The following is a 16,788-nucleotide window of genomic DNA, read 5'->3' on the forward strand; positions in this document are numbered from 1 at the left end:
AGGGAGGGAGGGAGGGAGCGCATGCACATGCCAGCCTTGGCAGGGCCTAGGGTAAAAAGGTGGAAGGAATGCACTAGCCATTCTGCTTTGAAGATGGCCCTGGAAAGACCGATGGTAATATATGCTGCATCCATGTTGTATGTGGCAAGTGAAACAAGTACAAAGTGGAGGAGATGGCTCCATCATACAGGTGCCTGAGCTCTGGCTGGAACCCCACGCAAAGCCAGCAGTAATCTCAGCACCTTCACTGTGAGATGAGAGGCAGACACAGGAGAATCCTAGTACAGCAGCAGAAGCAAGGGACACTCTCACCCCCTCCCACCTCTCCCCCCAGCTCTCCCACTCTCTCTAACACACACTGCTCTCAACCATTTAGAAGCCAAATTTGTTGGCTTGTGCTTGCAATCCCAGAGGCAGGAAGAAGAAGTTGTATCTGAGATATGGGCCTAGCTTTTCAAAAAGGTAATCAAGCCATGTATATTTTGTACACGTATTCCTTAAAAATAAAATTGTCACCAACCTAGAACCTGCCAGGTAGACTAGGCTAAACAATGAGCCCCTGGATTGTCAGTTCCTGAAGATAAATGTCACCCACATCTTATATACCAATAACCAAGACAATAGAATGTAGTGGCATTTCAATTGTATTTTAGTAAATAAAGACTGCCTGAAAATCTAAGAATAAAACAGTACCACTGGTCAGCCTTACAGACCAGGTTATGATAGCATGCACCTTTAATCCCAGTAGCCATACTAGTTGCCATAGAAATGGGGTAGTGCATGCCTTAATCCCTGCCCTAGAGAGGATTATAAAACTGTCGGGGGGGGAGGGGGGCTCTCAGACACAGTCTCATTCTGAGATTCCTGGAGGCAAGATCACCATTTCAGACTGAGGTTGAGGTAAGAGCCAGTGGTTGGCTGTTTTGCTTTTTGGATCTTCAGGTTGAACCCCAATTTCTGACCATGAGTTTTTATTAATCATGTTTTGTTGCAAGAAGAGGGCCTGCTTGTTCGTCCTGGCCGCCCAGCTGGCTTAACCCCGAAATAACAACACAGAAATTTTATTAATTAAATCACTGCTTGACTCACTAGCCCTAGTTTCTTATCAGCTAAGTCTTACATCTTAATTTAACCCATTTTTATTAATCTGTGTATCGTCATGTGGTAGTAACTTACCGGATAAAATTCCCAATGTCTGTCTACAGTGGATCCAGGCGGATCCATGGCGTCTCTCTCTCTCTCTCTGACTCTACCCTTCTTCCTCTCAGCATTCAGCTCTGTCTTCTCCACCTACCGAAGTTCTGCCCTATCATGTAACAGCAGGGCCTGCTTGTTGGGGTTTCTGTCCTGCCCGGTTCCTGCAGTCATTTAGTCCCAAAGAAAATCACACAGAGAGTCTATATTAGTTATAAACTGATTGGCCCATTAGCTCAGGCTTCTTATTAACTTTTATAACTTATATTAGCCCATTATTCTTATCTGTGTTAGCCACACGGCTCAGAAGGTCACATCTTCCTTCTTCAGTGTCTGGACAGGACTGGGGAGGAAAAGGCTTCCTCCTTCCCAGAATTCTCCTGTTCTCATTGACCCAGCCTCTACTTCCTGTCTGGTTGTCCCACCTATACAATATTGGCCTGGCTACTGGCCAATCAGCATTTATTTAAAACATAATTGACAGAATATAGACAATTGTTCTCCACCACTATCAGTCCAAAGTAGTTTCTTTATTCATTAACCAATACAAGCAACACATAGAAGGACCTCCTACACCAATGCTTCAATAGAAAACATATTTATACATATAAAAGCCCGTTATTGAAGTGTCATAGCAGCATTCTAAGTCAGGAGCAGTACCTCAAGCCATAGTCCCAGAATTTTTCCTCTTCCCCAACACTAAGCCTTAAGTGTACCATCTCCAGTAGGCCTGAGACAAGCGTTTGAGATCTCACAAGGGTTTTTCTTATGCCTAAGTGGTATTTCCACTTAATTATATGTCAAAATTAGTAGCTCAAAACTGAATCTGGTGGCTTGGTCTTTTATTCTGAGCTATTTGGGAGGCTGAGACAGGAGGATTGTAAATTCATGGCCTACTGAGCAAAATCCTGTCTTAAAAAGTAAAAAGAGGACTAGGAATATAGCTTAATGGTATTTTGCCTAGCATGCATGGAATATAGGGGGATACAGTGGCTTCTTAAGTACATTTTTTGTATGTGTACCATCCTAGATTCTTAGAATAGAGCAGTGACTTGACAGTTCCTCCCATAATGAATGGCACACGTTTGCAGAAGGCTGCCAGTGTACACACAGACAAATATGCAGTGATTTTAAGTAAAGGTTGAAACTTTGCAAACAAGGCGATGTCTCTGTGAGTGGCTATAGTATGAGAGGTGGAATTGGAAAAGATGATCCAGTTGAGATAAGGAGTGAGGCACAGAAAATAGTTTTCCACTAGTTCAGAGGCATCGGGAGAAAGGAACATGGTGAAGGATAGAATAAAAACTGGCAGGAAGAGCTTCTTCAGGGAGCCCTGCACCCAAGGCGCAGGGGAAGAGTCTGCTTTGTTCGGAGCCTATAGTAAATTTTATAGAAGAGAATGACATGCCAATTCCTCCTTTAAAGATTTCCTTGTTCAGGGGCAAAAGTGGATTTCCCTCCCTGAATTCATTGACAGTAATTTGCAGATAATGAGTTTTAACCTTCAGATTCTTCAGTGCGTATATTTTAGGAGAAAAACACAGTAATTTTTTCCATATCTATGAGGCAGTTAGTGTATAGATTCAGAAAATGAAGGAGCTAAAGAGATGGCTCAGTGGTTAAAAGTGAGTACCAGTCCTGCAGAGGGCATGAGCTTGGTCCCAAGCACCCAGATCAGGTGAGTCACAATTGCCTGTGTCTCTGCTCTAGCCTCAGAGGGCACCTACCTGCACATATCCACACACAAAAATACATATACAGAATTTAAATCAAAAAATTATGATAAAAAGAGAAAAAAAACCACTGTTATAGTTCCTTCCACATTCCAACCTCTAGTTTTCCCTAATGCTTTCATTTGTATCAATATCTTTGACCCATGCCAGATTATATTTAGTAGTTTATTGTGTTTCTTGGGTCTATTAATCTACTAATGGTTCTATTAACTTAGTAATGCTTCCTTAGCCATGCCTAGTTTTTTAACATTTGTTTTCTTAAATAGTATGTTTCAGACAGTTTAGATTAACCTGAATGTTTCCTCATGGTTGAGTCCAGGTTATACGTTATTGACAAGGACTGTGATATGTTTATAATTCATCAGACAAGAGAACACTTGATGTCTGTTTGTCCTATTACCAGTATTTGGTTATTTGATTGTAATAGTTAAAAGTAATATATATCAAATTTTTTAAAATATATTTGGCATTCTTTTTTAAGATTTTATATGTATGAGTGTTCTGTTTGCATCTATGTATGTATGTATGTACAAATTGTACCATGTGCATGCCCGGTCCCTAAAGACTCAAAAGAGAGTCTCACAGTCTGCCCCTGCAACTAGAGTTACTGATGGTCATGAGCCACCATGCACTTGCTGGGAATTGAACCCAGATCCTTTGCAAGAGCAACAAGTACTCTTAACCACTGAGCCATCTCTCCAGCCCATATATCTATCAAGTTTTATGTTCTCAAGCTGCTTATGTTTATAATTATTTTACCATGTGCACTGTGTTATTCTCTCTCCCTCAAAAACATAACCCAGGGCCAGGAAGATCATGCAGGCAAGGCACATGCTGCCAAGGCCAACCACATGGGTTCAGTCCCCAGGACCCAAATGGTGGAAGAAGGGAACTGATTCCCACACAAGTTCTCTGACCTCCACATCTGCTCTGTGACATACACAATAAATAAATTAAAAAGTAATTTTTAGAAGATAACATTTTTCATGTAACCTGATTGTAAAAATTAGGTATCATTTGTGATGGTTGGCCAAATATCATTCTAATCTGGTAAGTTGGTATTCTTCAGTAGGAGCCTGCAGCTCTGTCTGCTTGCACATGACTTTATAAACTCTTGGATTCAGCCTGCAGCTCTGTCTGCTTGCACATGACTTCATAAACTCTTGTATTCAGCCTGCTTGCTGGTCCACTACTCCAGGTTTAGCTTGTGGGACCCTATCACACTGCACCTGGACACTCTCACCTGCCCCCTTCTTACCAGAGCTTCTGCACTTAGCTGTGACATCAGCTATTCTTTTTTTATTTGTTTTGTTTTGTTTTTGTGTTTTCAAGACAAAGGTTTCTATGGGTGGCCCTGACTGTACTGGAACTAATTCTGTAGACCAGGCTGGCCTTGAACTCACAAAGATCCACCTGCCTCTGCTTCCCAAGTGCTGGGATTAAAGGCTTGCTCACCACCTCCGGTGACATCAGCCATTCTTTAAGACACCAATTTTGGTGTAGTCTTTAAACTCACAGTCTGACTAGTGGGTCTCTTCCTACTGCTGCAGACAGCACTGCGTCTGGACTCAGTCAACAGGCTGATAAAGCTGGAGCCGGTACTTGTGCTTCTTGGCTTTTTTGGATTTCTTCTTCCAGGTTTCCTTCAGTCCTAGCTCCCAACAGTCTTGGGGTTTCCAGATTTCCCCACGTGGACAGTATATGTTAGTTTCAGAATTGCACCCGCATACCACTTTGCACAGCACAGCCCCATTCAGGTTCCGTCCAGTACTCCTTTTGTAGGCAGACAATAACCAAACACTGTGTTTCATTTATACTTCCGTTGGCTCTGGGTTTTTCTAACTGTGAGTATACTATTGCATTTTAATTAGTCTAGATCAAAGGTATCCAACTTTTCAGCTGGATGAACTCAGCCATTATATCAGCCGTGAAATTGCCACCGCAGTGAAGATGCGGGGTGGGTGTCTTCAGTGTAGTTTATGTTTACGTTTCCTTCACGAGCCACCTGTGTTTCCCTCTAAACTGCCCTTTCTTATTTATAATTTTATCCCTTTTTAAAAACCAGCCTGCTAGCCTTTTTAAGTGGTTTATTTTTTCTGTATATGATATAATTTACTAGTATAATTTTGGTTCACTTCACTATTTTACTTTGGTTGTTTTTTTTTTCTAATACAAAATTTTTATTTTCATATTAAGATGCTGACTTGCCTTTTTCTTTAATAATTTCTGCTCCTTTAGTTCTTTTGTTACTATTGTTTAATTGTGGAAGGACATGCACCTCTGACTGACTGGCACCAGTTCCCAGTTCTTCTGTCTCCAACTCTCAAGCGCTAGGATTACAGGTGTGCACCATCAGTCTGCTTGTGGCAGTCTCTCTGTATGTAACCCGAGCTGACCTCTCACTATAGTGATCGTCCAGCCTTGGCCTCCTGAGTACTCGGATGCAGGTGTATGTTGTCACTCTCACGTGACTTCCCATGGAACTCATGGTGTTGAGTCAGCCAGGCATCCACATAGACTGAATTGGGGCTGGGGGCTGGCTCAGTGAGTAAAGAGTCTGTGAGGTCAGTCCTCGGAACTCGGGAAAGCTGAGTGTGTTGGTGGGCATCTGCTCCCTGAGCGCTGGGGTGGGTGAGTACAGGCGTGTGAGGAGCTGTGTCGGAGGAACTGGTGCATCCTTTTTAGAGCTAGCCAGACTCGCCAGGTTGGTGAGGTCCTGGTTTAGTGAGAGACCGTGTCTCAGAAAACTAGGTAAAAAGATGAATATTAACCTCCAGCCTCAAGCGAGGTGGTGATGGCGCACGTCTTTAATCCCAGCACTCAGGAGGCAGAGGCAGGTAGATCTGAATTCAAAGCCAGCTTAGTCTACAGTACAAGTGCCAGGACAGGTTCTAAAGCTACACAGAGAAGCCCTGATTTGAAAAACCAAATAAAAAAAACAAACAAACTGGGGGAAAAAAACAATCTGGCCTCTACACAAACATGTGTTCACATTTATGCCTACACACATAGTGAAATTAGACTGTTCTTTTAAATAATATCAAAAATTAGTTCCAAATTAATAACAGACCTAAGTTAATATAACTAGAAAATAGATACAATATTTGTGACCGTGGATGGAGAAAAGATCTATCTGTTAGACACAACATTTAAAAGGGCATGTGATAGAAGATGGGTAAGTGGAAGAGTTGGTCCGCTCAGCTCTGTGTTTCCGTGGGGACCGTGAGCAGTGAAAAGGCCAAGTACCAGTGATCTTGTGCCGAAAGATCAATGACTGTGAGACCAGTCTGGCCTCTGATTGTTTCGTATTGTTTTTGAGATGGAGCGCTCACTTTGTAGCCCTGACTAGTTTCAGATTCACAGGGTAGACCAAGCTGGTCTCAAACTCGGGGATCTGCCTGCCTCTGCCTCATGAGTGCTGGAACTAAAAGTGTGGGCTACCATACCCAGCTAGATTTTAGAATGGTGTAGTCTTTCTAGTCAGTAGTCCCTTAGTTAGTAGTTACCTGTTTCACACTTTCAAACGTTTTATGATTTTCTCCTTTTGTTCCTTGTATGTTGTGATTTTGTGTGGCACCTGCACCACCTGGAACCGTGGTTGGGCAAGGGTCTGGAGAGAAAGAACACATAGAGACGCGGGCCACTCTTGAAGCAAGAATGCCAATTTTATTGTGTCCCAGGGCAGCTTATATAGTGGAAACCACTTCCTTGTTATCAGGAACTCATGAGGGTTTTGTGCTCAGAGCAGCTGCAAGCATAGGAAAACAAGTTGTTTACTCCGGCAGGCAAGAGGTCATAGAAAGTTCAGGGTCTGAGGGTCTGCAGTCCCTAACAGCTCCCCTTTTCTATATAATTAGACCAGGCCTGTCTTAGACTGCAGAAGCACAAATTCACATCTTACCTGTCATCAAGACACGCAAGGCCTCTGTCTTAGGTTGATTGTGACAGGCTCCTGTCTTACCTGTCTCTGGCTCACTGGCCATGTGACCCATACTGCGCTTGGAGGAAGCCCGCTTACTTGGGCAAGCATTAGCTGCTTAGCAACAACATTAAAGCGCTTACTGTTGTTGCTGCTGATGCCTGTTATAAAGGCAGAGCAATAAAAACTCTCCCGCTATTAGAGTTCCTAGGGTGACGACAGTCCCAGACCAGCTTTTCAGCAAGCCTAGGCCATAAAGAATGCCCTTAGTTAGAGAATCGATGGAAATAGGAAGAACACTAGTTTCATTAACCTCAAGGAATGCAGTAAAAGGAAGAAATTGCATGTTTCATGGTCCCTTATGAATTCAACAGGCTGACAGTAGCACTAAGGTTCTTGACTGGCCCCTGCGTGCCACAACTATGATTTAAGGAAGGGGAGCAACTAACCATATGCAAATCCTTTAGAAATCTAACTGCCCTTGTAAAAGGGCAGTCTGTAGGTTAAGTTGGAAAATGCCCTGGCGAATATGCTCATTAAGGGAATTTTGGGTCTCTAAAGCAGTGGCAATCTGTCTGGCTAGGGAATCAACAGTGCTAGCCACGCCACCGTGTAGCTGATGGCAATTCTGGCTGCTGCAGTGAAGGCCACAGCAGTGACAATCGACCATTATAGCTGTGGTATCTCAGCAAGGATGGCTCAGGACCAGCTGATTCACTGGGATAGGTACCAAGCCTGGAACCCGGACCACAGCGGCAGTCATCTCATTCACCCAACAGCTGCTTCAATGATATGAAACTTGTGAATAGTAAAGGGCAGAATCATTCGAGGTATGGTTAGTTAAAAGAAAGAAAAATGGCCTGATATACAGACAGCTACACAAAAAGTCTTATTTTGGCTCTGGTCTCCACAACTCTTCTACTTCCCTCCCACTAACAGGAGGGGCAGTTGCTCTGTAAAAGGGTTCTTTCTCCTGGGGCGGGGCAAAAGAATAGACATTTTCGAGATGACTCAGAATCACTACGATCTGAGATCCGAGCCTCCTCAGGCTCCGCCAGCTCCCTGGATCTCCCCTGCATGATGCCAAGGACTCTCTGTCCCGAACATCCTCCAGCATCCCAAAGGCTTCCCCAAGCTGCTCCCCGACTCCACAACCTTCAATAAGCATAGACTAGCCTCCATATGGAAAACGTAGCGATTGGAACAATCATTTAGGGAATTTGGACATAGTTCTCTCCAAATGCTTACTGCATTTTTTGGGGCAAAGTAATTTTGGGAGGTGTTCATGGTGACCTTTCTGGGAGTCTTGGTCCATCAAACCACATTAGTCTGGAAGAAATCCTTATGTTCTCATCTTCTGTGGAAACAAAAGCAGAACCTCTTTTCTAAAGCAACAAATCCTTCAAGATACCTTTAAAGTGTATATGCTGGTCCAGCTTAGCAGTTCATACAATGAAATGTCTCTCTGTACTTAGCTCCTTCACAGTCAAAAGATTCAAATAAAGAGTCCAGATTCTCTGTCTATATGCCATCTTTACGTGGCTTATTTTTCTTTATTCCTCTTACTTTTTCTACAAGTTTGCTCTGTCTCTTTAAAGACTTCATTTTAAGAATCCGCCTCCATCCTTACAATTCACCTTCTCTCTTTGTTACTCACCTGCTGAGACTTCTCAAGCACTGGTCCCTTTCCTCATTCAACTCGAGTTTCTCAAGGCAAACTTAACTTTTGTCCCCAGCTTCAACTCTAACCAAAGGGACAACAAAGACCATGAAATGAAGTCAGAGGATGCTGAGGTGATGGAATACCAAGGTTTTTAAGTGTGGCTTACCTGGTAGTAGTTTGAGCCTTTCAGGTCTCATTTCTATGATTCGCTAGGTGAGTCTGTCACACAGAGTGTTTCTGTTGGCTAGTGCTCTTCACTACAAAAGCATGTGCTCTGAATACTGAGTGCTCTGTGAATTCTGTTTTCACTGTGTCAGTAGAAAGTGTGAGTACCACAACTTCCCTCTCATGCCTTCAAGTAGTTCTTTCCCAGGCCTTGTAGGAGGTTTCTAGCAAATGCCAGCAGGATTAGCATTTATGCATCTGCTCATCTCCAGGACCCTGTCCTGCTTGCTCCCCTGGCACTCGCCCTTTGACCTTGTATCAGCTACTTTTCCCTTTTTGTGACAGAAGCAAATTAAGGGGAAGGGATTTGTTTAGACTCCCAGTTCAGAGGAATGCAGTTCATCCTCTCAGGAAAACATGATGACAGGAGCAGCTTGGGCCGTGGCGCTGGCCAGGAAACATAAGGTGCTCACCAGTGCTCGGCTGGCTGTCTCCTTCTTCCCTTTTATGTGATATGTTTTAATCTGTCTGTACATTTGTATATGAGTGTGGTCAAAGGACAGCTTCTGATGCTGGTCCTTCCCATGCTGTTGGTTAGAGTCTTTTGTCCATCATTGAGATGTTTCTGTCTCTGTTTTGCATCTCCTTGTAGAAGCATTGGGATACAGATTTTTTTGCCTGTTGTATCTTTCCTCCCATGGGTTCTGGAGCTCTAAACTCATGCCCTTATGCCTGCAAGGGAAGTGCTTTATCTGCTAAACCATCTCTCCAAACCCCCTTTTTCCTTCCTTGTTCAGTCTGGGCCCCCAGCCCATAATCTGGTGCTGCTCACATTCCAGGTGCCCCTCTTCTGTTAAACTGGCCTGCAAACACCCTCCAGGACACAACCGGTGGTGTCCTCATTAGTAGCCCAGGTGTTTGTTCCCAGATCTCATCCTATTCTGTCACCTAAGGTAGTCCCCTGCTCCCCGGTCCCTGCCTCTGCACTGTGGCCTAACTGTGTTCTCCGTGCTCTCCAGGCTCTCAGGGCGTTCATCTCCTGTTTCTTGGCTCTCAGAATGATTCTCTTTTGTTGCCCCTTGTTGTCGTCGGAGAATAGTTTATTTTCTGCCTTCAGGTTATTTCAGTCAGGAAGCCAATTCATTCCCTTTGCTCCATCTTGACTGGAAAAACATATATTCAAAGATTGTAAAAAGTAAATAAAGCCAGTTCAATAAATCTTGTCAATTAATTTTTCCAACATTTTTTTGTTTGTATTTTAATGATAAATTTACTGGTTTAAGTAAATTTTCTGTTACTTTTACAGCTTGCCTCTGAATGTCGAATTGCTAAATAGCCCAGACTTACTAGAAACAACCATTGGTGATGTAACAAGGACATCAAATACAAGGACATCCCTAGCACCAGATGACATTAATGTAGCCACCAGGTCAAATGAATTAGAGGAGCCCAAAGTGGAATCTGAGAGTAAGTACCTGTTCTGTAACGTCTCAGGGACATTTACAACATTTTTGTTTCACGTATTTATTTGGTGGGGTATACCATGTTGTGCACGTGAAGATTGGAGGCCACTTTGCAGGTTGCATCTCTCCTTCTACCATGTGAGTTCAGCGATCAAACGTAGGTCCACATCCTCAGGTGTCCAATCAGGCACCTTTACCTGATGAGCTGTCTCCAATCCCAACACCTTTTGATTACATCCTTTTTTTGCTGTTTAATTTTTATCCTAACTAGTTTTTCCTCCCTCCTCTCCTCCCAGCCCCTCCCTCATCTCTGCTCTGCCCTGCCCCAATCCACTCCTCTGTTTCTGTTAAGAAAAGGATAGCCCTCCCCTGAATATCAACAAAACATGGCATATCAAATTGCAGTAAGACTAAGCACCTCCCCTTGTAGTAAGTAAGGCTGGGCAAGGTGGCCCAGTGTAAGGAATAGAGTCCCAAAAGCCTGTAGAAGAGTCGCAGATAACCCTGTTCCTGCTGTCAGGATTCCCACAAGAGGACCAAGCTACACAACTGTCACATATATGCCACATATATATAGTCTCCCTGGTTGTCAGTTCAATCTCTATAAGCTCCTGTGAGCCCAGGTTAGTTGACTCTGTGGGTTTTCTTGTAATGTCCTTGATCCCTATGGTTCCTACAATCCTTCCCTTCCTTTAGCAGGATTCCCCAAGCTCAGCCTACTGTTTGGCTGTGGGCCTCTGCATCTGTTTCCATCAGCTGCTTGGTGAAGCTGCCCTGGTAACTGAGCTAAGGCACCAATCTTTGAATGTAGCAGACTATCATTAGGCATCATTACATTGACATTTTTTTTCCCTCCAGTCATGTCTGGTTCTATCCTAGGTCTCTGGGTCTTCCAGCCTGTGGGTCCTGGCGCTCCAGGCAGTGTCAGGGGTGGGCTCCCTCTTATGGCATGGGCCTGAGACTGGACCAGTTGGTTGGCCACTCCCACAATGCCTGTGCCTCCCTTACCCCAGCAGATCCATAGGCAGAGGCAGACTGTAGGTTGAAGGTTATATAAATGGGTTGGTGTTCCATTCCCTCTACTGGAAGTCTTATCTGGTCACTGGAGATGGCCAGGCAACTCTTCTGGCTGTGAGTCTTAGCTGTGGTCATCCTCGTAGATTCCTGGGAGTTTCCCTTTCACTGGGTTTCTATCTCACCCTAAAATACCCCCACTTTCCAATCATCTTTTTTAGTACTTCCCCCCCCACCTCCCCACCTGCCCCCAGTCTGTCCACGAAATCTTTTCTATTTCTCCTCCCCATGGGGGTCGGACCATCCCCCTTGAGTCCTCCTTGATAGCTAGCCTCTTGGGTCTGTGGATTGTAGCATGGTTATCCTTTACTTCACAGCTAATACCCTATATAAAGGGAGTACCTGCCGTGTCTGTCTTTCTCGGTCTGGGTTTACCTCACTCAGCATGATTCATTTTCTAGTTCCATTCATTTGCCTGCAGATTTCATGCTGTCATTGTTTTTCTAAAGACAGTAAGTCATTAGACATTCTTCACGAAGTTGGAGAGAGATGGCTCAGAAGGGACAGATGCTCTTGCAGAGGACCTGAGTTTGGTTCCCAGCACCCACATTGAATGGCTCACAGTAACCTGTAACTCCAGCTCTAGGGGCCTACATCAACACATATACACCTACCCACACACAAATACTCCTATACATGTAATTAAAAATAAATCTTAAAAAAAATTCCCAGCCAGGCGGTGGTGGCACACGCCTTTAATCCCAGCACTCGGGAGGCAGAGGCAGGCGGATCTCTGTGAGTTCGAGGCCAGCCTGGTCTACAAGTGCTAGTTCCAGGACAGGAACCAAAAGCTACGGAGAAACCCTGTATCGAAAATCAAAAAAAAAAAATTCTCCATTTTTGTTTTAATATCTGTCAGATATTAGTGTTTCCTTTGTCATAATTTCTTTTAGATAGTTAAATTCTTGCCCTGGGCTCTACCTTCTTTAGAAATGGTTGCTCTTCCTCAAAGTGAGAAAGATAAACGATAATAAACCAAAGCCTTCACATCTGGATCCTGCCAGAGGCAAAACTACCTTAAAGCAAAGTACTTCTAGGATCGGAATAAAAATAGCCTGCTGTTAGGAGAATTCCTTCTTGGGGGAGATGTGAACAGAATCTGAATCCTCCTCATAAGGTCCCCAGGACAAACCAAAGTCTGATTCCACCAGAGGCAACAGTGAGTTGATTGTGCTTACTTCCAGAGTGTGAGTGAGAAGTTAGAGGTGAGTGTTGGTGTCCCTAAAGCAGCTACACTGGAAGGTCTGCACCCAGCATGGCTGAGAGCTCCCCAATAGCAGTGTAAATGGATCCCTGTTAGTCTGTCTTCCCCAGCCTGTATACTCTAGCCCCTCCCAATCACTTTCTCTCCAGCTATGTGCAGTTAGGATGGAATTGTATCCACATGGCTAGGGGGAGTGCTCGACACTCAGGTGAGGGTCCAGTGACCCAACTCCCCTTCCATCAGGGAATGTCAACAGTCTCCAGACCAAGCATGGTGGACTCACACAAGTGCATTTGATCTCATGAATATGATGGCTGCCTGTGTTCTACATCTTATTCATGGAGATGGAAATATTGATTTTATTTACATTCTGTTTGATATCATATAAATTTTAAAAGTTTAGTTGTTCCTTCAGTGCCATAATAACTTTTATTACCAAAGAATTATGAAGTATATAGTTGTTAGCTGATTGAAGTGGGTGAGAATGACATGGTATAATGGAGTAGGGTTCCCGTCTAGAAAGATGGCTCAGCCAGGGTGGTGCTTGTTGCACAAGTCTGATGATAGAAGTTTGATCCACACATAAAGGTAGAAGAAGGAAATGACTCAACACAGTTGTCCCTGACCTCCACACACCCACGGTGGCATGCACATCCTCCCTCCTACACACTCATCATGTACATACAGTAATAAAAATATGTAAATTTTTAAGAGATCAAGACAATTTTCTGTATCCTTTGAAGTCATTTGTGAAATTATTTATAGTGATTTACTGGTGAGTCTTAGGAGCAGTTTACAAGTGTAACAAAGCAAATTTTGTATCCATATAAGGAAAATATTTTAAGTTCCTTCTGCTATACCCTAGATATAGACATCTAAGGGTATGTTTTCATTATAGAAGGTATTCAAGAAAGGCTTGAATGCTATTGAAGTGGTGACGGAAGAAATTCTTCCCAAGAAGGGTATCTTGTTAATGGAACTGAGTTCATAGTTATACCATTTCCCTAAAGCCAATCAATGAGACTAGTTAGAACATTCTTATAATATATTCTTATATAATACTCTTATATAATATATGTATTCTTATATTAATAAAGAGCAGAAGTCCTACAGTTAGGGAGATGGCTCCATTGGTAAAGTGGTTGCCACAAAATCATAAGAACCTAAAGTTCAGGGCTGGAGAAATGGCTCAGTGGTTAAGAGCACTGCCTGCTGTTCCAAAGGTCCTGAGTTCAATTCCTAGCAACCACATGGTGGCTCACAACCATCTGTAAGGTAATCGGGTGCCCTCTTCTGCCCTGCAGGCACACATGCAAACAGAATACTGACAATACTGTATACATAATAAATAAATAAATCTTAAAAAAAAAAAAAGAACCTAAAGTTCAGATCCTCGGCACCCACATAAAATCCAGGCATGGCATCACCTGTCTATGACCACAGCAGGGCAGGGAGGAAGGGCAGAGGCAAGAGGATTTCTTCGCTACCCATCCCCCAGCTCACCCTAGCTAAATTGATGAGCTCCAGGTTCACAGAGAAACCCTGCCTTTAAAAAAAAAAAAAGTGTTAGTAGAAGAAGACTTCTGGTCTCTGTGCTACACATATCTTCTCACACAGACACACACATGCACATACAACATTCAAAACTGTTTAGAGAGTGAAAGTCTATTTGGTCTTGTTTTGTTTTGACACAAGGTCTCAGTATGTAGCCCAGGCTCACCTACAACATGCTGTGTAGTTTAGGCTGGCCTTGGGATCACTTGCAGTGATTCACTTGCCCCAGCCTTCAAAGCCTTGGGAATGCAAGCATATATTCTCATGCCCAACTTCATCTTCTCTGTCTTCCTGTCCAATGTACTCTGTATTTTATAATGGTTACAGTGTGTTAATCCCAGCACTCGAGAGGCAGAGGAGGTGGATCTCTGTGAGTTCGAGACCAGCCTGGTCTACAGAGCTAGTTCCAGGACAGGCTCCAAAGCCATAGTGAAACCCTGTCTCGAAAAACAAAAAAAACAAAAAAAAAAAAAATGAAAAACGATGTTAAGTAATTTGAAAAAGAATACACCTGGCATCACACATAGAGGCGCATGAACAAGGCGAAAGTAGCTCAGCCACAGGGCTTTTGCACAGGGTGCACAAGCAAGCAGATCAAGCAAGCCAGCGCTCCAGGGTGAGAAGGTCTCTAGTTTTGATCCTGTCACAGTGTAGTCCCTGTGTCACCCCATTGGTGGAAGCTCACCTTTATAGACTGATGTGATTGGCTAATTCCTAAATGCCATTAAAGGAAGAGTTTCAGTAGAGTCAAGTCTATGGAATGTTTGGCATCCGGGGCTCTGTAAACAGGCCTGTATGCAAGAGTTTCACAAGGTGGAGGAGGTTTGCAAAATACTGACTCTGGGTGGTTACCTATCTTTGAAAGAAAAGACTTTGCAACACACACCCTATGGTCCATTTTTTTTTTCAAACTCAGCCAGCATACACTGACCTTCTGAAGTCTCTAGTAACAAATTATTGTTAAAAGTTGCTAGGAAATGTTGGCTGAGAGTGGTCTGATGGACACCAAGACAAGCCCCTGAGGGATTTGTTAGCATGGCTTAAGGTGAACTACCTTCAAGGAGTGGCCCTTGGACGTGAATCTGACCAGAACCAGCTTGAATGTTAGGTCTTTTAGTGAGCCATTACATTTTCCTCTTGAAGAGGTAACCCTGACTTATTTAGAAGCAGGTCAGATGCCAGACGTCTCTGGAAAGCATGAAGCTACCATGAGAGACAAGAATATTTCTGGCTTTCAGCCAAGAAACCGGTTCCCTCCAGGGAGGGAGCATATTCTTACCCTAAACTGTCCGGCCAGTTTGTGCCCCTGTCCTCATCACTCATCACCTCCAGACAGAACCCTGGCTGCCACTGTAGGTAGAATCGGGGCGTGGCAAGTGGCGCTGGGAAGTTTTAGTGGGCAAACATTTTTGATCTATTCCATGTGGTTGCAAGATCCACAGTATCCAAGTATCCAAGATGGTAGTAAAGTCACATGACCTTCCCAGTCTTAAGGATGTCACATTCCCTCCATCTTGATGGTGATAAATCCACATGCTTCCTTTCTACTGTGGTGAGTTCAGTCTGTGATAAAATGAGCCCACCTCACATTGGGATTGAAGTCTGTGTGGGATTCACATGTTCCACAGGCTGAGTGGAGACTCTCACCTTTTTTTCTTTATATATAGTTAGGGTAACATGGGCAGAACAGGAGACAGTCCATGTGGCCTAGGCCCAGGAAAGCAAAGATACAAGGAAGAGTTCATGTATCTCACCACAGTTGTATTTGTGAACACCAACCAGTGTCATCTGGATCCCATGTGATCTCTGCACAGCTTCACAGTACATGCGTGTGCTGGCAAAGGAGCCTGTTAGTGAAGCAGCAGGAATGGGAGGTGGCTTCATGCCCACGTGTGTGCTGTAGCTCTGAGAGCCCTGGGTCACCTGGGCCCCGTGTTGTCCCACCTGAGCATGGTGGCCGCTGAGATGAGACGTGTGTGACTCCCACAGGCTGCACTTGTGAAAGCTGAGCAGCCTTGTGCGGTGCTTTTAGTAAGGAAAACAACTGCCTGGGGACCACACGGTCTTAAGGCTGTGACAGGCCACCACTCCAAGTGGTTATTTGCCTCCCTTCCCCCAAACCTGATTCTAAAGTTCCCCGGCTTCTCTGAGGGAACCATAGTGGAGAAGACAATTTTATGTCCAGAGAGGTTAAGGAGCTAAACATAACATTTAGTTTCTGCCCTGTGGCCATCAGTCAGTCACAAAAGCCTGAGGGAATAAGATCTGAGGTTTTCTCTTGGGGGGTGGGGGGGGGCTTTGAAGATCCCTTTCAGGTTGCTAGATTTCTTTAATCTCCATTTTCATCAGATAAAGGACTGGGGCCCTTTCTCGGAGAGAGAATGTAATCGGTTGTCCTAGTCAGTGTTCTGTTGCTGTGAAGACACTATGGCCAAGGCAGCTCTTACAGAGGAAAGCATTTGATTGGGGCTGACTAAGAGTTTCAGAGGTTTAGTCCATTATCACATGGTGGGAAGCATGGGGGCTCACAGGCAGACATGGTGCTGGAGAGGTAGCTGAGAGTTCTTCTAAAGTAGTGTCACTCCCTGGGGACCAAGCATTCAAACTGAGAGACCATGGACCCTTCTTACTGAAGTCATCACATCAGTCTCTTCCTGAGCAGTGAGATTCTTGTTGCCAACATGTTCGGTTAGGAGTTAGTAGACCCAGTTCTCATGGAACCCTTGAATTTGGTCCAGAAGACCAAAGGCTTACAGGTGGTCCTTGGGTCCACAGGGAACAGCAGTTCTTTTTTTTTTTTTTTTTTTTTTTTTTTTTTG

The 16,788-nt window shown here is 44.0% G+C and overlaps 1 protein-coding gene across 2 annotated transcripts in view; it reads left to right on the forward strand.

Moving 5' to 3' along the window:
* Positions 1–16,788, forward strand: part of Epb41l5 (erythrocyte membrane protein band 4.1 like 5) — a 113,061-nt gene that overhangs the window by 64,647 nt on the left and 31,626 nt on the right. For both annotated transcript variants that reach the window (XM_013346693.2, XM_026779806.1), the window contains exon 17: positions 9,981–10,141. In XM_013346693.2, the coding sequence (XP_013202147.1) occupies positions 9,981–10,141 (161 nt within the window). The remainder of the gene's footprint in view (positions 1–9,980; positions 10,142–16,788) is intronic.

This window comes from Microtus ochrogaster, chromosome 6 (assembly GCF_000317375.1).
Source record: "Microtus ochrogaster isolate Prairie Vole_2 chromosome 6, MicOch1.0, whole genome shotgun sequence".
Taxonomy (NCBI): domain Eukaryota; kingdom Metazoa; phylum Chordata; class Mammalia; order Rodentia; family Cricetidae; genus Microtus; species Microtus ochrogaster.